This window comes from Aspergillus fischeri, genomic scaffold (assembly GCF_000149645.3).
Source record: "Aspergillus fischeri NRRL 181 1099437636264 genomic scaffold, whole genome shotgun sequence".
In the NCBI taxonomy this organism is placed as follows: domain Eukaryota; kingdom Fungi; phylum Ascomycota; class Eurotiomycetes; order Eurotiales; family Aspergillaceae; genus Aspergillus; species Aspergillus fischeri.
The window spans coordinates 2,942,057-2,962,516 of record NW_001509762.1 but is presented as its reverse complement, the minus strand read 5'-3'; the positions used below and the strand labels follow the sequence as shown (position 1 = coordinate 2,962,516).

General features: G+C 52.4%; 8 protein-coding genes across 8 annotated transcripts, besides 1 other annotated feature; 5 read left to right on the top strand and 3 right to left on the bottom strand.

Annotated features, from left to right (window-relative positions):
• Positions 1–674: 674 nt before the first annotated feature.
• Positions 675–2,935, top strand: NFIA_082560 (putative MFS transporter; the record flags this gene model as incomplete). The annotated part of the gene is made up of 9 exons (XM_001260205.1): positions 675–1,099; positions 1,157–1,266; positions 1,328–1,362; positions 1,411–1,655; positions 1,744–1,776; positions 1,837–1,923; positions 1,989–2,398; positions 2,478–2,589; positions 2,692–2,935. 9 exons carry the CDS (start codon positions 675–677, stop codon positions 2,933–2,935), a joined length of 1,701 nt encoding a protein of 566 aa, XP_001260206.1.
• Positions 2,936–5,674: 2,739 nt separating this feature from the next.
• NFIA_082550 (putative C6 finger domain protein) lies at positions 5,675–7,838 on the top strand (the record flags this gene model as incomplete). Its single annotated transcript, XM_001260204.1, has 2 exons — positions 5,675–5,900; positions 6,013–7,838. 2 exons carry the CDS (start codon positions 5,675–5,677, stop codon positions 7,836–7,838), a joined length of 2,052 nt encoding a protein of 683 aa, XP_001260205.1.
• A 917-nt stretch (positions 7,839–8,755) lies between these two features.
• Positions 8,756–9,561, top strand: fmn1 (riboflavin kinase; the record flags this gene model as incomplete). The annotated part of the gene is made up of 3 exons (XM_001260203.1): positions 8,756–8,872; positions 8,948–9,187; positions 9,262–9,561. 3 exons carry the CDS (start codon positions 8,756–8,758, stop codon positions 9,559–9,561), a joined length of 657 nt encoding a protein of 218 aa, XP_001260204.1.
• Positions 8,889–8,921: a microsatellite.
• Positions 9,562–10,181: 620 nt separating the features above from the next.
• On the top strand, positions 10,182–11,679 carry NFIA_082530 (dienelactone hydrolase; the record flags this gene model as incomplete). Its single annotated transcript, XM_001260202.1, has 3 exons — positions 10,182–10,503; positions 10,555–11,190; positions 11,264–11,679. 3 exons carry the CDS (start codon positions 10,182–10,184, stop codon positions 11,677–11,679), a joined length of 1,374 nt encoding a protein of 457 aa, XP_001260203.1.
• A 61-nt stretch (positions 11,680–11,740) lies between these two features.
• Positions 11,741–14,465, bottom strand: NFIA_082520 (pseudouridine-5'-phosphate glycosidase/carbohydrate kinase family protein; the record flags this gene model as incomplete). The annotated part of the gene is made up of 7 exons (XM_001260201.1): positions 11,741–13,061; positions 13,134–13,434; positions 13,488–13,718; positions 13,775–13,816; positions 13,862–13,961; positions 14,015–14,223; positions 14,279–14,465. 7 exons carry the CDS (start codon positions 14,463–14,465, stop codon positions 11,741–11,743), a joined length of 2,391 nt encoding a protein of 796 aa, XP_001260202.1.
• Positions 14,466–14,895: 430 nt separating this feature from the next.
• NFIA_082510 (dolichyl-diphosphooligosaccharide--protein glycotransferase subunit OST1) lies at positions 14,896–16,599 on the top strand (the record flags this gene model as incomplete). Its single annotated transcript, XM_001260200.1, has 3 exons — positions 14,896–15,239; positions 15,375–16,416; positions 16,474–16,599. 3 exons carry the CDS (start codon positions 14,896–14,898, stop codon positions 16,597–16,599), a joined length of 1,512 nt encoding a protein of 503 aa, XP_001260201.1.
• Positions 16,600–17,008: 409 nt separating this feature from the next.
• NFIA_082500 (mRNA guanylyltransferase) lies at positions 17,009–18,256 on the bottom strand (the record flags this gene model as incomplete). The annotated part of the gene is made up of 1 exon (XM_001260199.1): positions 17,009–18,256. The coding sequence occupies one exon, from the start codon at positions 18,254–18,256 to the stop codon at positions 17,009–17,011; it is 1,248 nt and encodes a 415-aa protein (XP_001260200.1).
• A 693-nt stretch (positions 18,257–18,949) lies between these two features.
• Positions 18,950–20,371, bottom strand: NFIA_082490 (deubiquitination module subunit SGF73; the record flags this gene model as incomplete). Its single annotated transcript, XM_001260198.1, has 4 exons — positions 18,950–19,341; positions 19,421–20,104; positions 20,136–20,270; positions 20,344–20,371. 4 exons carry the CDS (start codon positions 20,369–20,371, stop codon positions 18,950–18,952), a joined length of 1,239 nt encoding a protein of 412 aa, XP_001260199.1.
• Between the last annotated feature and the right edge of the window lie 89 nt (positions 20,372–20,460).

The window sequence follows — 20,460 nt, the reverse complement described above, 5'->3', positions numbered from 1 at the left end:
ATGCTATAACAAGGGCGTAGAATGCGGGACTCGGCGATTTTTCCCACGAGGCAGATAACATGACCTGCATGCAACAGGAGTGAGCCACAAAGCATGTCATAATCATAATCATCATCGTAGTCGAAGAATTGACACATCTATTGATATCCTCTTAGTTGGACTTGACTACAATGGGAAACTGCTTGATCACATTTCTTGAATAATCTTTCCTGGGACTGGGTTCCAGTGACGATGATGCTGAGAAATCATCCGTGGGACCGTGATCGAATGACGCTAGATAACTAGATCTGCCGGACAGAAACCCGAGAGACTGAATCCAGGCCAACAGGGGCACTAAAATACTAGGAATTGCTTACCTCACTGACTTTTATATGCTGATCTGTAGCTGCTCATCTTTTTCTTCCCCAACGTCCGCTCTACTGTAGCTGTAGAGTCCACCTCGACAAGGAAACCGGTCGCCTGGTGGCGTCGTTTTCATCTGTGCCAGTTCTCGGATTATCCGAACGCTTTATCTGGAGATCTTGTTCGTCTTTAATTTTCAGGGAGACGCTCACTTTTTGGGTACTTGCTTTTGATCTCTTCCTTCTTTAGCTGTCGGTCATTGAGCGCAGAGGTTGTACCTGGCATAACTGCATGGAGACGTCTATCTCTCGATTCAACCTATGTGAATAAGGATGTCGACAACTCAGCAGGCCGACTCTGTTACCACAACAGAAAAGCCTGAGTCGCCTGTCGATGAGGATTCATCAAGTGAGAAGAGCACGGAAGAAGCTCGAGGACAAGAGACACAACAGGGTGAAGACTCGGATAGGACTTTTGCACCCATCAATGCGTCCGTTGCAACAAACAACGAGCGATCGCAGAAGCTGCAGCGCACTACGTCTTCGACCATCGAGCGTAGCTGGTCTCTGAATGATGGATACAGCTGCCATACTGTCGACGAAGAAGCAGAAGATAAATCTAACCAACCGGGTGAAGCAGCCGACGGTGATGAGTTTGTTGTCGGATGGGACGACAATGACCCCATGAACCCCCGGAATATGAACAAGCTCCGGCGATGGCTTATTGTCATCATCTGCTCGTCGGGTTCTCTCTGCGTGTGAGTCTCGAGTCTGCGAACATAGGCCTGTAGACATTACTGACAGTACGCTTCGAGGACTTGCACGTCGTCCATGTATACCGCCACCTACGGGCAGCTGATGAAGGAACTTGATTGTTCTCGAATTGTGGCTACTCTCGGCCTTTCCTTCTTCATTTGGGGCTTGGGTAAGTCTGCCTAAGGGCCTCACTGCGTGGTTTGCGGGAATTGACCAGAGGCTGGTTGTAGGAATTGGACCGTTGTTTTTGGCGCCATTGTCAGAGGTTTGTTGACTCTGTCTGGGGTTGGGTTCCACTGCTGACATGCCACAGTTCTATGGTCGAAAGTGGATTTACATCGTGTCCTTTACCTTCTTTTTGATATGGTTGATCCCGTGTGCCGTGGCGCAGAACATCCAGACTATGATCGTAAGCCGTTTCTTCAACGGCCTTGCTGGCAGTGCTTTTCTCAGCGTTGCGGGAGGTACAGTGGGCGATTTGTTTGACCGCCACGAACTCAGTGCCCCTATGATGCTATACACGGCTTCTCCTTTCATCGGTCCAGAAGTGGGCCCGCTGTATGTTCTCCTCGAATTTCCTCAACTCGGACGTTGACCGGGTCGAAGCTCGCTCTTGTGCAACAGGGACTGACAGGAAGTTACCCAGGGTTGGCGGGTTCATCAACCAGTTTACGACATGGTAAGCTCGTCTATCAGTTTGTTGAAACGCATTACGTTAACAAGCACGTCATATTTTCAGGCGCTGGACGTTTTATGTGCTCCTCATCTGGTCCGGTGTCCTTCTCGTCTCGATTATCCTGTTTGTCCCGGAGACCTACCACCCAGTGTGAGTGCTTTCAGGCTTCTGTATCGTTTCTAAAGGCGTTTGCTCATCTAACTCGACTTGGCCAGACTCCTCCGGCGCAAGGCGCAAAAGCTGCGCAAAGAAACGGGAGACGACAGATGGAAGGCTCCAATCGAACGAATGAACCGCTCGGTTGCACGGACTGTCCTGCGATCCACCTACCGGCCGTGGCTTCTATTGGCGCTGGAGCCGATGTGTTTGAACCTCTGTATATTCTCTGCCATCCTGCTGGGTATTCTCTATCTTTTCTTTGGTGCTTTTCAGCTCGTCTTCGGCAACGTGTACGGCTTCGAGCTATGGCAAAGAGGTCTGTCGTTCCTCGGTCTCTTTGTTGGTATGGTCTTTGCCATCCTATCTGATCCTTTCTGGCGTCGAGTCTACGTTCGTCTGGAAAAGAAGCACGAGAAAGCTGTTGGGAAACCAGATGATTTCCAGCCCGAGTGGCGGCTACCCCCAGGTGTGTATATTCCTGGTGTTTTGGTTATCCGCATATCGAGCCAGAATAAACCTTGCTAATATTTCGTCTCCTTATGCAGCAATCCTCGGAGGTCCGCTCGTCACCATAGGACTCTTCATATTTGCCTGGACCATCTATCGTCATGTGCACTGGATTGTACCACTGATTGGGAGTGCGTTCTTCGGAGCCGGGTAAGTTTGCAATATGGCTGACCCTCGGACGTGATTGCAACCGCAGCAGCGCCAATAAGCTGAGTATAGACGGTCTGCTAATTCTATCTGTTGCACGAACAGGACCATCCTCGTATACTCGGGTGTATTCACTTTTCTGGTTGATGCATACCCAACATACGCAGCGAGCGCTCTGGCAGCGAACAGTTTTGCTCGTTCGACCTTTGGAGGTGTCTTTCCATTGTTCGGTAACCAAAGTAAGCATTCTCTTCCTGTCTATGCGCCTGCGCTCGTCCGCGAAGTGGAGCCGGAGCAACAGGTCAGCAGAATGGTCTACGTCAACGGTGGTAGCCTCATACTCAGCTGACCTGTTGTTACGAACTGCGATGGCTGTGCTTCATTATATCCCCGGACCCTGGTCACTGCTGATGCTTGAAATGCAGTGTACAATAATCTGGGTTATCATTGGGCGACATCGCTGCTGGCCTTTCTGACACTTGCCATGTCACCATTTCCGTGAGTATTCTTTTATCTCCTCCGTACTTTGAGACCAGAGACTTTGGAGATTAGAAACTGTTTGATCCATGCTCCAACCTCCTTGCATCAGCTTGCAGCTGTCAGCCGTGGTAGCGCCAATAGCGTGGACTTTGCCCGATTTCTGCTGCATTTGCCAGGCTGTGAAGATGCTACTGTGCTTCACGTAGTTATAGAATCCTTCGCTGACTACGGTCTACAAAACAGGTACATATTCTTCCGATATGGCAGTCGTATCAGAAAGAAGAGTCGATTTGCTACACGATAGACGACCAACTTTGTTGTCGCCGTCTATCGAGCGTGCATTGTCATGGTGCCTCGACATACTGCGACCGAGCTATTGCTTGCTGCTTTCATGCTAAAAGCTTTACCCGGCAAGGGTTGTACATTTGAACATAGACGCATGCATCCACAGACATACATTTACATAGACTATACCTAATGCACAGAATCAACAGGATGAAGAGAATGACTCTGAAACAACTGTATTGACAAGGTCACAGGTATCTATGCGACCAGTATGACAAGTTATCGGCCATATACAGCGAGGACCAGCTGCTGTATTCCCAATAGTTAATCCCTGACTGACCTGGCAGACGAACCCTTGTTCGTCACCAAGCAATCGAATCCAGCCAAGCCAGACCAAACCTAAAGACGTTGGCCCTTTACCGCGCATTACCTTAGCTCCGCGGCGCAGGCAGTAACTCTCTAGACAATCTCCTGCAACAACAGTCTTTCACAGAAATATAGCCCCTATTAAGCCATCCCATCCAGAGCAATGACCGCCCGTATGATGCAGGAAAAAGGAAACCCATCCAACAGGGCTATGCAGGAAAGTCACTTTACCGAGGCATTTCCCGAAACTGGGCAGGGCTGTCGAGGGTCGGGCGATCACGGGGAACTTGGTGGCATTCCGGAATTACCCTGGCGTAATTTTGTAGAGTTTGAGGGCTTTGTTGTACGTAAAATGACTCATAGAAATGGATTGGGTATTGTTTCTTTTTGTTGGTTTGCTCGTTGAGGTTGGTGTTAGCTGAAGGTGTACGATGCAGTTGCGGTAATTTATCTCGTTGTTATTGAAGGGAGAAGAAGGTTGGATAACATGTCTACTTATCATGAGTATGAATCTCGAGATTTAGTTAGATGTATCATCAGCACGTGGGATAAGACATGGTGGTGGTGCCTGAGGCTTGAACCAGGTTGATAGTTGATACTTATGTATTATCACAAGCAAGCTTCATCTGGACGTTGGTATGCGTGATGCATGTGAGATCAATCTTCCAGCTCCTATCAGATACCATATATGCGGCAATTGCCTCTGTCTGTCTCTCTGAACCTCATAGCATGATGTGACGAATCCGCAGGACTCGCAATATTACCACAGACTGGTAGATGGAGGAATGTGACAGTCAATTGGAATCACAATTGGTTCCAAGGTGGAAGGCTGAAACCTCTGTCTGAGGTTATCCTCATTTCCCAGGCAGGAAATAATAATAGCTTCGAGCCGACGTGTAAAGGTACTTGAGACTATCTGCATGATTTCTTACCTGCTTTTGATACTTCTGATACTACTGGTGCATCACTGTCACACTCGTATCAAAATCCCTCAGTTATACTTTCTTGCCTGCGAGTCTGGACACGCGACTCCCTTGACTCGACTCGCGTTGGTTGACTTAACCTGCTTGTCACATAAGCCACCGGGTTTCTATTTCTATTACCTTACTATCACCGCCATTGGTATTCGAGTTACAAATTATTACCTTATTCCTCGAAATTTGATTCTTCCCTATTGTTTCTATTTTCCCTAATTTCTCTCCCCTGTTCATTTCCGGTGCTTCTATTTCCCCCGCGTTCTCAATTTTTACTTTTCCTCTTTTCGCATCTGATCACTCTCCTCTCCGCACCTCCGCTATATTCTTAAAATCCTTTTACCACGAGTGTTGCTCTCGCCTCAATTCTACATCTCCTCCCTGGATTCTACCCGCAGCATCTCAAAGTGAAACTCAACTCGAACCGCCCAAGTGCAAAGCCAACTTTCCCCGCAGCCCCGGCAAGCCTTCACTGTAACACTCCATCCGTTCCAATTCTCTCATAGTTCAGCCGCACAGTCATCAGTATTATTATCATCATTCTCTCACGTCCGCGTGATCAAGTTTATATTTTCCCTTCAGATCCCATTGTTGGGCCGTCTTGACCGCGGTTCGTGTCTTGGTTTTGCGCCTCGGTCCACAGTCGCAAGTATCCAAGGTCTTCCTGTGCTCCGGTACTCGGTTTGCCGCTCTTCGCATCCACCTCCCTACAACTTCAAGACGACAGCGGTTCCATGTGGTACATCGCGGGGTAAAACGCCAAGCGTAAAAGTTTCAGCCTTCAATCTGGATACCCTGACGAGTGTTTCGTTCGCAGTGCGCCTGTCGTTGAAGATTTACGCTCGCCTGGTGACGGAGAAAGAAGAACCAGAGGTGACAAGCGATAGCCGACGGCTTTTGACGTGACGTCCTTCGCTCGCCGCAGTGGACGCGCACACGACAATAATTCCCTACCAATAACTCCTAGACTCACGAATGTCGACATGAAGACGGAGGATAACGGGAGCGCCCCAGCTCTGGCTGGCGATCATGGTGGAGTCGATCAGGATACCCCAGACGCGGGCGATCGCACAGAGCAAGCGAAGCACAAGACCAACGGCACTACTGAGAAAGCCCCAAAATCGTCCAATGCAAAGGATCCGTCAAGACCACGAAGGAAGAAGGCAAGGAGGGCTTGCTTCGCTTGTCAACGGGCGCATTTGACTTGCGGTACGCTTGTGTGACCTTTTTCATTTCTGAGTTTTTGATCATCTTCGCGGGGCGCATCAACCCTGCCTCATGCAATGGAAACAAACAAACTGATCGAGAAACTGCCTCTTAGGTGACGAGAGACCGTGTCAGCGCTGTATCAAACGGGGTCTCCAGGATGCGTGCCATGACGGGGTGCGGAAGAAGGCTAAATACCTGCACGATGCGCCGGATGGAGCGTTGATGCCTGGAGTTGGGGGTAATTTCTACAACAACGCGATGCGAAATAATTTGCCCTTGTCTCGAAATGGCGCCACTACGGTCAATACAACCTCTCAGCAGAATTCGGGGTCCAGTTACTATCCCACACCTCAATCCAACTCTTACAATGTCTATCAAGATACCCCTCTGACGCAGAATTCTTTCCCTTCGCAATCCCCCGTTTCCCCAACCTTCAACATGAAGACCACTCCGACGGCTCGAAGTAACAGCTTGTCATCCTCGGTGAACCAACAGCCTCCCAACACGACCGTATCAGGCGCCACCCAGAGTCAGAATCCCTTCGCGGGACCATTCTTTGACCCAAGCGACCCTGCTCTCTTCAACTTTGACCTTTCTAGCATGAACTTTGAGAATCGCTACGGTGCGTTGGAGTTTGGGATGCTCGGCCATATGGCGACCGGTGCTGGTGACTCTCCCACTGATTCCGCCACGCAGCGAGGATCGATGGGCCGGAGTGGCTCCACACAGTACTCTACGACACCCATCACTGGGGCCCCTGGCTTTGGGGAGAGTCCTGGTAACCAGCAACCTTTCATGTTTGGCAACGACCCGCTCCTGAACGAATGGCCGAATAGCCAGGCTCCGAATCAAGGGCATCTGAACGTTAGCGGCGTCTATCCCCAGGGCGGCATGATGCACATGGCCAAATCTGATGCGCCACATGCATTTGCCATCGAGAGCGGACCAGCCAGTTTCTCCAGCCCGAGTGCGACAACCAGCCCTCATATCAACAGCGGGTATGATGAGAGTTCGCTGAGCAATACGGTCGTGAACAAGTCAAACGGCTTAACTGCCAACGGACAACGGCCGGCGATCACGACGCCAAGCCTGAAGCACCAGAGCCTGCAGTTTGGAGTCAAACGACGTCAGCGGAACCCGTCGACTGTGTATGAGAGCGTGAAAGAGCCGTATGCCTATACGAACCGCTTCCACAATCTGACAGCCTTCATCCAACGGCGCTTTTCCCCACAAAAGACCTTGCAGATTGCGAAAGCGTTAGCGTCGATCCGGCCGTCGTTCATTGCCACGACCAAGACACTCAACCGGGATGATTTGATCTTCATGGAGAAGTGCTTCCAGCGGACACTCTGGGAGTATGAGGATTTTATCAACGCGTGTGGGACGCCAACCATCGTCTGCAGACGTACCGGCGAGATTGCAGCGGTCGGCAAGGAGTTTAGCATCCTCACCGGCTGGAAGAAGGATGTCTTGCTGGGCAAGGAGCCGAATCTCAATGTCAACACCGGAGGCTCATCGGCACCCGGGTCTGGCACCACATCCCGCGGCAGCTTTACGCCGCGAAGTTCTACGCTGGAAAATGCCACTCCTGGACGCCCGCAGCCTGTGTTCCTTGCTGAATTGTTAGACGACGACAGCGTGGTAGAATTCTACGAAGACTTTGCCCGACTGGCCTTTGGCGACTCCCGCGGCAGCGTCATGACCACATGCAAGTTGCTCAAGTACAAGACCAAGGAGGATATGGAGCTTGCACAGTCTGATGACAATCAGAGGTGGAATAATCACCTGCGCAAAGGCGGGATTGCCGGCGAGGCGGGGATGAATCAGTTAGGGTTCAAGGATGGCAAGGTCGAATGCGCCTACTGCTGGACAGTGAAAAGAGACGTATTTGACATTCCAATGCTTATTGTGATGAATGTGAGTTGCCAGTGCTTTTGACGAATCGACATATGCTGATATCGACTACAGTTCTTACCGTGCATATGACAGAATCACCTTGTTGGTGGTTCACACATGGATGTCCTTGGAATGCTTTGAAATGTGTTATTGATCATTTTGTGCATTTGTTTATCTCATACCCTCGGATGGATCAAAAGTTTCCCCCCCGGCCGACTGTTTATGTCTATGTTGTTCATTGTTCTACCCTTGAATAGGGCTTTTGCATTGGTACATAACTTTCTTCTTTGAGGTGTACGATTGTCGATTCTTGTCGGGTTGTCTTTAAGGGTTCTACTGGTTCTAATGTGTTATTGGGCCAGTCTGAACATAATTGTTCTGCCTCTCCGGCGCCGCAACCGGAGACTTCTCTCCTGCCGGATGCTGTCGATGACTTGAAACATCGCATTCAAGTATATATTATCTTCTTTTTCTCCGTCTGTCTAGTTAGAGTGTGGTGTCTGGACAGTGATTATCTCTGGCATATGGGAGGGTGAACAAATCAATGACTTTAGTGAATAAGCTATTCGAGGTCTTCACTTCCACTGTCATCTTAGATCTGTAAAGAAGAAGATCTTGAGCAATTCTACAGCATTGAATGTTTCATTGCCATTATGATGAATACCTTGACTCCCATCGGTGGGTAAATATATAACTGTAAAATACCAGCGGAGCCAATAATACTTGACCGCCACCGTCACAAACATTCCCCCACGTCGTTCGCCGGGTACTTGCAGCAATACGAGCATCTTCCGCCATGTTTTCGACCGGTTTCCATCAGTCATACAAAATAGTTCTAACCCGTCGTGACTCCTCTTTCCAGCAAGAGAATCCCAAGAGAGACGCAACAGAAGAAAAAACAAACCAAAGCCGACCCAGCCGAACAACCACAACAACACCGTCAGGACAACAACCTCGCCATGCGACCGGACGGACCTCGGGATCCCGTCGCGGGGCCAGACAGCGGTCCCGAACCACCATATCCAGTGCGTCTATCTGGACCCGTGATCAAGGGGTTTGGACGGGGAAGCAAAGAGGTAGTTATCATCTTCCCATATACATATTACATATACATATATACGTACAAAGTGACATGGTACTGACGGTGATAGCTGGGCATCCCGACGGCCAATATCCCCGCCGAGGGACTCGCAGAGTATCCCGATCTCCAGGTGGGGGTGTACTATGGTGTTGTTGCGCTTGATCCAGCCAAGTTCCAGTATCAGGAGGATCAGGGCGAGGGCTCGACCTCGTCGACAGGAGGAGCAGGAGCAGGAGCAGGAGCGGCGATTCTGCCCGCGGTGCTGAGTATCGGGTATAACCCATTCTACAAGAATAAGACAAAGTCTATCGTCCGTCTCTCCCTCGCTACCAAGCCTTTATATAGTATGTGTGCTGGGGGAAGAGTATGCTAAGGCGATTACAGGAAATCCACATCATGCCACCGCTTTCCTCCCCGTCGCCAACGGCAGAAGGCGCGGGGGAGGTGAAATTCCACAAATTGCCCGACTTCTACGGGACGCAGCTGAAGCTGCTGATTCTGGGGTATATTCGCCCCGAGTACGATTATGTGTCGCTGGAGGCGTTGATCGAGGATATCCGGGTGGACTGCGAGGTTGCGCGGAAGAGTCTGCAGCGGCCGGCTTATGCATGTTATATTGACGGGGATGAGAAGGAGTGTTCGGATGCGGTGAGGGAGCAGCGGAGGTGGTTGGTAAACTTTTGATCTTATTATAGATTTGTAGCAGAGTTCTAGACGATTGATTGTACATAGATAAACTGTTGCCTGGCGAGACTCCATGTTCACGTGCATAATCAACCAGTATCAGCCCTATAGGCCTAAGGTTATGGCTGATGGCACAGCTACGAGCTACAGCGGATGCGCACGGAAACCCCTGTTGAAATGTCTGGTTCAATGGATCCACCATTGACTCGATGCGATGGAGTCTGCAGGCCGTTTAAAACACATTGACTGGACCGTGCAGCGGTGCCAATAATCGTCGACGTCAGAGCGGTGTTGGCGCCGAGGAATGTATACCCTATGTATGCTGCACCGGTGGAATGCAAACAAACCAGTTATGGCGGTACTGACAGCCCAAGAGTCTTAACTTATGTCATTCGGCATATCCATGTGGGTTCAAATGCGTTGATTGTAGTTAGAGATGGTCAGACCAGTATATATATGCCAGCCGTATCTGCCAGTGAGTATGTCGAGTCGTTCAGCTAGTACACTGCTAATCTACAAAGGTCCAAAGGTCAAATACTATAATTATCAGCATTGAGATTTCTTAAAGAAAGGCAAAGCTGGTCTGTAATTAGTACCGAGACCCAAGGGAATCCGTTGCAATGGACAGACTGCGCCAGCATCTCTCCCGACGGCGTCGCAGCAGCAGCTCCAGCGCGACACCTCTCCAGTCGCCCCGTTTCCCCAGCACCGACAGGCGCCAGGATGAACGGGACGTATCCCCGCGACGTCTCTATGTAACGTCCGACACGCATGATTTCGACCCAAGCATCATCGCGCGCTTCCAAGGCGAAGGGTTCGAGGTGGAGTATTTGCCATTCCCAGGTGGAAACGAAGATATCGAAAGAGATCGCAAGGATCTGCTGAACCTGCTGCACGAGAGGGAGGATAATCTCGAGCCCGGGGAGAGATACGCCGTCGTCGGTATGAAGACCCTGTATTGCCCAGGTTAGAGCCCATTGTTGATGAGAAAAGCATACCACCGGCCGGCCTTCCTGCTCCTCGCATCACACCACCAGTCCACAACAGCTACGAATCCTCTCCCCAGAATGTGCGCCCTAGTCACCTACTACCCGCGCGAACCACTTGACGAAACCTGCAAGGAAGAGACCAACTCCCCGGCATGTCTGCTCCCCCCCTCCACCACCTCAACATCCACCTCCTCCTGCTACGCCTCCCTCTCCCTCCTCCCCATCCAGATCCACCTAGCAGGTCACCAAAACCCCTCCTTCTGGGACGACTACAGCGCCCACCCCAGCAGAAAGCGGCATAGATGCCACCTCTTCTTCTACCCGGAGTCCGAACCCGGCTTCGCAGAGCACCCGAGCCACACCTACGACCGGCTCAGCTCGCGCGTCGCCTGGAGCCGCGCGCTGGATTGTCTTAAGCGCGGGTTCGGCTGGCCCGGCGGGAGCTGGAAGACGCCCGACGTCGAGACAATCTGGGAGGAGTACTGGCGGAATCTGCTCTTCGATGCGCGCCGTCACCCCGACGCGGAGGGATACGCCGCCAATGTCATGAAGATGATGATCGGGAGTGGTGATCCGAGCAGTCTAGATAGGCAGATAGATGAGACGCCGTTGGTGAATTGTGTTCCGACTATGGTTGGGGGTATGTTCACGCCATCCCACTTCACCTTCTTAATATGGATATACAGGTGTCTTTTTTTGCTTACTGTCGACAGGAAGCGACGAGCAGTCGATTTCAGCCCTCTACGCGGAAAAGTTCTTCCCTACCGGCCCCCCATCACAGCACATCCGCTTGCTTTCGCGCACCGTGGGGCCGGACCGCATCGTCGACGAGATCCTGCTGGCGTTCCGGCATACCGAGGAGATACCCTGGTTGCTGCCGCGGGTACCGCCCACGGACCGCGACGTGAAGATTGTGCTTGTGATGACGGCCAGTTTCCGCGCGGGCAAGCTCTCCCGGCAGAATATCTACTGGGATCAGGCGAGTGTGCTGGTGCAGATTGGGTTGTTGGATCCGGCGCTCGTGCCGGGGAGTTTCCGCGCGACGGGCAAGACGAGGGAGGGGAGGCAGGCTGTGGAAATGTTGCCGGTTGTTGGAGCGGAAGGGGTGGAGAGGGTTCTGAATGGGTAGAGAGTAGTGCTGTAGTACTGATTGTATGAATCATCTACATTCGAGTATCTGTGCATGACTGTTATAAGGCATCCAGCAATGATCGCAGAGTAACAAGATCCCTGCTCACACCGCCTGGACTCTTCAATGTCCTCAGACTAGCCTCCTGCGCCAGAGGAATGACCTCCTCGACCGATTTCCCTGACCCCTTTGCAAGCCCGGCAACAACCGCGCCCAGTAACGTGTCCCCCGCACCGTTGACGCTCACAATCTCCCCATCCGCCAGGACTCCGGCCGACGGGAAAAGACGCATATACACACCCCCGATTAGCTCATCTGTAGGCGAGGCGCGAGAGAGGATGTAAGGCGCCGAATCAGGAGATGTGAGACGAGCATCTCCCGGACGGAGAAGTTGGGTCACCAGAACCCCCTGAGCGCCCAATTTCGTGATGATGCACGGAATAAAGGGAAGTAGTTGGATGCTCTGCTGTGGGATTCCCTGGTCCACCAGTTCGGCAGTGGTCATTGCAACGAGACGGTCTCGCGAGCCAGACGCGGACATGCCCATGGCGTCGATGATGCGCCACCAGCCTTCGGACTCGAATAGCCCTGATTCGCGGGCTGTCGTGTACATGGCTGAGAGCTCGTACTGATTAGGGGCGGCCAGACTGATGGCGTTGTTGGGGACTGCCCCGGCCGGTTCAATTACTGCATCCGCCTCGGAGGTCTTGGAGAAAAGACGGCGAGACTTCGCCGTCGAGACCGGCTCAAAGGCGACCCGCGCACCGTGCTGCTTAGCAACGGCAATCCATCTGGCTAGAACCGCTGGGCTCCAGTTTGCATCCACAACCACCCACTGCGGCTGGGTGCGGCGGATCAGGGGCTCCCAGAACTCGTCAAAATCAAGCACGTGCTCTGGCAGCTCCATGATGCCCATGTCAGCCATAGCCACTACAAGGTCGCGCTTTGCGTCGTTGATGGCGACATATTGCGCCGTGCGCGCTCCAGACGACGCAGGCAGGATCTGTACGCCGGCGGTTGGGAGTCCCTCCTCCTTGAGCGTCGCGAGCGCAGCGCGGCCACTTAGGTCATCCCCGACTACACTGCAGAATAGAACAGAGCTTCCAAGATAATGTGACGCAATGGCAACGTTGTGACCTACTCCGCCCAGGCTCTGCCCGATGACCGCGGGATTTGACGTTTGAGGAACGGGTGTGATCTTGTCGCTCTCGCTAGCAAATGGGGTATAATCGCAGGACAGGTCGATCGCAAGAGAGCCAGCAACAAGGACGTCAGCCTTATCCAGTTGTTCAATTGTACTCTTAGTTAGGGGTTTATGGTCCACCCCGGTCTCTGGAGTTGCTTGGTCAGCTCTTGCGTTCTCGGAGATTACTGGCATGTGTCTGCAACATTAGGGACATTCCAAGATTCACAGTAATCTATCATCACATAACCCATCAAATGGGCAAACTCACCGGCCTCCGGTCCCTCTATCAGCCTGTTCTAGTTTGGAGAGTTCAACAGCCACCTTGGTTGCGCGCTTCACGTTGGCCTCGACCAGCGCCCTGTTGGCAATCACACTCTTTCCGCCACTAAGTTCCTTTATTTTTGCAAGCACGAAAGGTGTGTTATCGCTTCCTCGGTAGCCTTCGACTTCGGCCAAACGGATCGCCTCTTCTATTATTGTGTCCATTTCGCCTTTGGGGATCGACTGTTCCGCTGGCACTGGATTGGCAAAATGGATACCAGAGTTTACAGGAAGCTTTGATTGCGCGTCTGTCTGTGTCAGTACGATAGGCCAACTGGCGAAGAGAGCCCTGGCTCCTTACATATGATCGCAGCTGCTTCCGCTTCATCTCGGATTACTCTGGGACTCTTGATGCCACTGTCGCGCGAGAAAAAGGCAGGGAAATCCACGGAGCCTTCACGGCCATCGGCAAATGTCCCGACACAGACTCCCTCGGTTTCTAGAAATTCAAGTGTCCGCGGGATATCCAGGAAGCTCTTGCATCCGGAACTGACAACAGCAACAGGCGTCCGTCCCAGCTCAGTCAAATCGGCTGCATCGCGCTCAGGTCAGCTAGAATCACACCAACAGGTGAGATTGGCTACGTACCAGAGATATCCATGGACGACTCCCCTCCACGGTGAACACCACCTAGATCGGTCAGTTTACGCAAATTATAGCAAAGGGTATACTCACCGAGACCACCGGTCCCAAACACCTTGATACCAGCCAAGTGAGCAAGTACCATTGTTCCCGAAACGGTTGTTCCTCCATGGAGTCGTCTACCAGCCATTCCCTGAAAAAGGTCAGTCAAGTAAATGAGACTCCCATATTTCGAAGTCATCGTACCAGACCGCATATATAACCGAGATCTCTACGGGAAACCTTCAAGGCATCCTTTTTCTCCGCCGTCGATGCTAGCTCAATGAGCTCCTCCGCACTGAGGCCAACCCTAGCAACCCCATTGAGAATGCCGATTGTGGCGGGAATTCCACCATTGACTCGAACAACAGATTCAAGCAAAGAGGCGAGAGCGACACTCTCGGGATATGGAAAGCCTACCAGTGATATTAGCCTCGCTTGCTACTCATAGCTATATTGACACAGACATACCGTGGGTATAGATTGTAGACTCCAGTGCTACTACTGGCTTTCCTGTGGCCACTGCATCGCGAATTTCCTCTGATACCTTCAAGAATTTGCTTTGTGCGACATCGTGATAGCTTCGAATTGCCCGAGGAGCTCTTGTTGCTGGTCCCCGAGCTCTGCAGCAGAGTCGGGTAGCGGCTTGTGAGAGCATGACAAGGGCAGTCGCTGTGCAGAACAATATGAGGCTCACTCTTCTAAATCAAACAAAATAAATACAATAGGAAGACAAAGGGATGATGACAGTGTCAGTGTCTGGATGAAGAGAAGTGGAGAGGTTAGCAAGCAGTACTACGGAGTACTCCGTAGTTAGCTAGCAATCGGTGTATCGCCGACAAGCTGATTGTGATTCTGCCGCCCTGGCTGCCGTAATTAAGGTACGGTACCTTACGGACGTACGTAACCAGTTACCTGACTGTTTGGGGACACCTCAGCATCTGGACAGTTTTGGCACCTTTCTCTTTACTCCCTTCCATTCCTCCCCAATCCTTCCAATCATCTTTCTGTGCTTCTCTCGACCTCTCCCGGTGAGATAGATTGTGTACAGCGGTGCGGTCTGTTCAAAAAGACCGCCCATCGTCACAATGAGGCCATTTACCGTAGTCGCTGCGCTCTGCGGGCTGCTGTTCTCAAGCAGCTTAGTATGCGCCGACTCCTCCAGCTCGCGAGTCGCTTTACCCGCAGATTTTAAGCCCCAGCAGGTATTCAAAAATGTGAACCTGGTCCGGAATACCAATTTGGAGAAGGGATATGTTCGAGAAACCGTCAATGTCGTCGTTGAGAATGTCGATAAGCAACCGCAGAGCGACTACTACATACCGTTTCCATCGGACATCTTTGGCAAGGTTGGCGGATTGGAAGTGAGAAACAAGAAGACACCAGGGAAGGGCAGATTTGCCGTTGAAGCTTTGGAAGTCGAATCACCAAGGTATGTATGCAATTGACTGCCAATGGTTCTGGTTGATCGTGGTAGTGCCGACGCCACGGTTGCTTCGTTGGAGATTCTCTGCTTCTAGACCTGCTATTCGGATATTGCAAAAAGCTAACCTCTTGGTCCTCGCAGCGACTACCAGTACTTTGTCGTTCACTTCCCCGAGCCACTTGCGCCGTCCTCTCAGATCACATTGGGAATCTCATACTTCATCCTCAACTCTCTCACTCCACGCCCCGCCGCCATCGGCCAAGCTGACAAGCAATATCTTACCTATTCTTTCTCCGCTTATACTCCGTCTGCATATCAAACGGTGACTCAGAAGACCAAGGTTAAATTCCCCAATACCAATGTGCCCGACTACACAACCACTTCCGGCTTGAAGTCTGGTTCCGATCCCGAGCGGCAGGGCACCACCTACACTTACGGTCCCTACGATACGGCCAAGGTTGCTGCAGGGACTATTTACCCTGTCACCGTGCGCTACGAATTCACCAAACCCGTTATTACCGCGTCCTTGTTGGAGCGGGACCTGGAGGTCTCCCACTGGGGTGGGAACCTGGCGACGGAAGAGCGGTACTGGCTCCGCAACAATGCCTCCGTGCTCTCGAAGCAATTCTCTCGCGTGGAGTGGACTTTGACCAGCTACCAGCAGTTGCCGTCTTCGGCGGTCCGTGAACTCAAGTATCCTCTCAAGCCTGGTTCGGTCGATCCGTACTTCATCGATGACATCGGCAATGTTTCTACGAGCCGCTACCGGCCTGGACATCCCCCCAAGCGGGAAGGATCCCTGGAGCTTCGTCCTCGTTTCCCAATCTTCGGTGGCTGGAATTACAGCTTCCGCATTGGCTGGAATGATGAGCTCTCCACTTATCTGCGTAAGGCAGCTACCGGCGCCGACTCCTATGTCCTGAAGGTCCCTTTCATCGAGGGATTCAAAGTGCCTGAGGGAGCTCAGTATGAGAAGGCCGTTGTCCGAGTGATTCTCCCCGAGGGCGCGCGAAACGTCCGGTATCAGGTTCTGGAAGGAGCTTCCAGCAATGGCCTCCCTAGCTCGAGCCAGATCCAATCTCACATTTCCAAGCAGAAGACCTACATGGACACATTGGGCCGCACAGTGTTGACCCTGACGGTCGAGAACCTCTCAGACGAGGCTCGCGATTCTCAGATAGTGGTAAGTCTAGCCCGTACTCGTCTCTATGAATTTTTTGGCAGGCTGACACGACGTCAGGTTACTTACGATCACTCCTTCTGGGACGGCTTGCGCAAGCCCTTCACCATAACTGCTGGAATGTTCGCTGTCTTCGTTACCGCGTGGCTCATCGGAAACCTTGATCTCAGCATCAAGAAGCGATGAATGCCTTTTTCCCTTGTCATAATATGAGAGCATTTTCTTTTTCTTCTTGTCTCGTACATCAAAAAACGCACAGATATGTACAAGAGTCCCAACAACGTGTAGAGCCAAGTAAGAGCAGCCCCCTATGTATTATTCGAACCCGTAGGGAATTGCGAAACGGCCGAACCAAACCCTTTCGACATTGCAAATTCTAAAGAAAGAGAAAGTTGATACACATGCTGAGCCCCAAAACCCACAGCGACTGCCCTTCATCCCTTGCTCCTCTTCCATGCTCTGCAGTATCGCAGATACTAAACGCCAGACGCCTTGCAAACCAACATCGATGTGAGTAAAATAAGTACAAAGGCCGGATGACAGAGCAGCCGGCCTTGAGCTAATTTTTTTTTTCTTTTATTGGATGAGGGTCAATCTACTCCTCGAATTTCCTCTTCACCCCATTCCCATTCGCGCTAGGTGGCATCTGTCTCGCACGGCGTCTGCGGTCTTCCTCCTCGGCAGCGGCCTGAGCCTGCCGTTTCTTCCAGGCGGCTTTGATGGCCGGCGCGACGCGGATGAGATCCTCCTCCGTGACACGGTCCTCGATACTTTCCAGCACTTTCTCAACGGTCGAGATATGGTTGGCGTCGGCCTTGTCGTCGCGGAGCCGATGGAACCGCCACCTCCCCTGCTCGTCCTTGAAGCATTCGACGATCGAGTCGTCCAGCGGGACCTGCAGGGCCTTGAGGGCCTCCCACTCCGACTCGGTGACGTACATCTCGCCCCAGGGCTGGTATTCGTTGGCGTTGAGCATAACAAACAGGTGGCAGATGGGGATGGCGTCGTAGTCCGGGTACGGCTCTGTGATGCCGTCGGCCTCGTCGTCCGTGTCCGGTTCGAGGACGGGAAACTCGAGCCGCAGGCGGAAGTCGATGGTATTCTCGGACGGGGGTTTCCACTTGAGGATGTGCTCGTCTGTGCCGATGCGGTAGGGGGTGCTGCGACAGGTGAAAATGAGGCCGTCGTTGCCGTGGATTTTCTTGACCTTGGGGATGATCTCGCGGAACATCATCTCGATGCCGTAGCTGAACTGCGTGGATTTGTCCTCGACCGCGAACGCGCGGTGTTTCTTTTCTTCTGGGAATTTCTTGTAGAGCGCGTTGTACGGCTTGAGCACCTTCTCCTTGAAATATGCCAACCGCTTGTCCAGCGTCCGGTGCATGAGCTTCTGCCCGTCCAACACTAAACAGTCGAACACGAGGAACTTGAGCTGCTGCGTGCCGTCCTCGTACGTGTCGTTGACCAGCTCGCCGTCGATCAGGGTGTCGACGTGGAAGGACTGGAACGTCTCGTCGTCCGGCTGCGGGAAGTGCAGGCCTGGCACGTAGCGGTAGTCATTCTTGCGGTCGATGAGGTAGTGGATTTCTGGTACTGGGGAGTCCTCTTCACCGCGTGCAAAGTACATAAGACATCGGATGCCGTCCGTTTTCTCGCACACGTAGTAGTCTTCCCGTTGGAGCTCGAGGAGATGCCGTTTCGCAAAACTGACCGGCTGCGCGCCGGGGAAATTGAGGTTATTGCGCCCCAGCAAAGCGGCGACCTCGCGGCGGAACTGGTCCGCCAGCTCGGGCTCGGCTTTGATGCCTACAGCATCGAGATCGGGAACGGACGGGTTGCCCATTTTCGACGGATGGGTGACGGTGGCTTTGACAGCGCGTGGAGGGAGGGATGAGCTGAAGGGGAGTGTAGCTGGAGCGACAGGTGAGCTCTCGCCCGGAGGCGCATAAAGTGAAAGGTGTGCGCAGTCCTTAATCGTAGAGCTGCAGTTGAGTATGGGAAGTTGAATCAGATTGCGGTCATTTCATCCAGATTGACAGTGAGGCGCATCCATGGCAGAATGAAGTTCATTCTTTGATTCCGGCGGCCTTGCGGAGGTACCAGTGGCGGCCTGAGGCAGAACTCAACTGAAGTATAAATGAGTTGATTTGAATAGTTTCTACCCAACAGAGCACCTTTTATATTAGGATCAGATAGCCTCATATAGCATCAAATAGGTAACCTGCAGACTTTGATTTTGCTCTCAACATTGCGTGTGTAACTAGGTAATATGGCCTTTGGATGTTTCTATCAAGGGAAGAAGAGAACAGAATCGATTGTCGTTACAACTCAACTTGAGACAAGAAGACTCCATATGCCGTCTACAATAGACTCAGGGGTATCATTTTCATCATAACCGAACAGCTCCAGACCGGAATAACCTCATCCATGAACATCCATTAAACGCCATCACACTCGCCAACCGCATGACAAGAAAGAGATATTAAGAAGACGGTCATCGCCCAAACCTGTTGGGACGAAGCACAGAAACACAAAATTACGAAGAGGCCGCCACCGGTAGCTTCTTTGGAGCTGGCGCAGGGGTCTTCTTCGCTGTATCTGGTGCGTTATCCGACCCCGTCACGGAGACAGGGGATGCTAGGGGAAGATCGTCCATCGGCTGAAACGGATTCCCATCGTTGGTTGGAGTGGCGTCGCCGGTCGAGAAGAGCCCGCCGCCACGAGCTCCGCCCAAGGCATGAGAAAGCATCTCCTTGATTCGCACGTACTTGTATTTCTTCTTGGTCGAGATCAATGGATGAGTGACCAGGGGTTGTGGGCGCGAGCGAAGAATCGCCGCCATGACGGCGTCTTTCTCCTCATCAGAGTCGACGGGACCGTTGTTGTCCAAATCATCTTGAAGCGGAGCATTTGCATCAATGGCTGCCTCTGCACGATAGAAGAGATAACAGTCAGCCCTCCGTAATCACAGTGAAAGTGAAGAACGACAATAAACGAAGACACTCACTCTGCTGACGGGCCTGATTTTTCTTCTGATATGCCTGGAGCAGCATGTCATAGGGCAACGAACGGCCGGGCACCGCACGCTTCGCACCCATTGAGTGACTCTTGCACGTCAACGAACGCGCACACTGAGCCCCATTCGGCAGAATGACACCACACTGCTTCTCAACATCGACGGGGCCCTTTGGCTTCGGCGCCTTGGGCTTAGGCTCCTCCTTCTTCTTTTTCTTCTTGGGTTCCTTATCCTCATCGCCCTCGGTCTTGCGCTTCTTGCCCTTCTTCGTCCCGTCCTCAGCCATGCCCTTGACGGCGCTCTTCTTAGCGCCCTTCTGCGCCTTGATTGAATCATCTCCGTCCTTGTCGCCGCCCGCGGCGTCGTCATCCCCATCCTTATCCTTCTCTTTGGCCCGGTTCGCCGCATCGCGCGCCTCTTTCTTCCGCCGCGCCTTCTCCTGCTTCGCCCGGATACAGCCGCGGATATGCTCTACCGCATTCTGCTTGAGGACCGGCCTCTTGCACGTCTTGCATATCACCGTCTCCAAATTGTCTTCCTCACGGGGCTTGCCCGTCGGGAAGGCAGCCATGGTCTTTTCATCGATCTCCGGGAGTATAGGCGACGAGCCAGGCGATTCAGGTACTTCTACATTGCCAGCGATGACATTAGCCCCTTCCATCTCGCCCCGATGACCTGTATCCTAGCGTATCCAGCAAAGACCTACCGGCAGCCGCCTTCTTCGCCTTGGCCGACTTGGCCGCCTTCTTCAATTTGATCTTCGTAGGTTTCGCATCTTTCTCGGAGTACTTGTACCCCGATGCGTCCACCAAACTGCCCGAGTTCGAAGCGACCGACGACGCTGTACACAGGAATACTACCAATTAGCGTGCATCACCCCAACGACAGGATCTCGTGACATGGGGCCCACGTACCTCGACCAGAATCCCCGTTAGTACCCATGATCGAGCGCGTGCGAAAGGTTGGTCCGTAACTCGAGTGCGATGAACAGCCCGATCAAGCCAGTGATGAAATTTCCGACCGTCTGATGA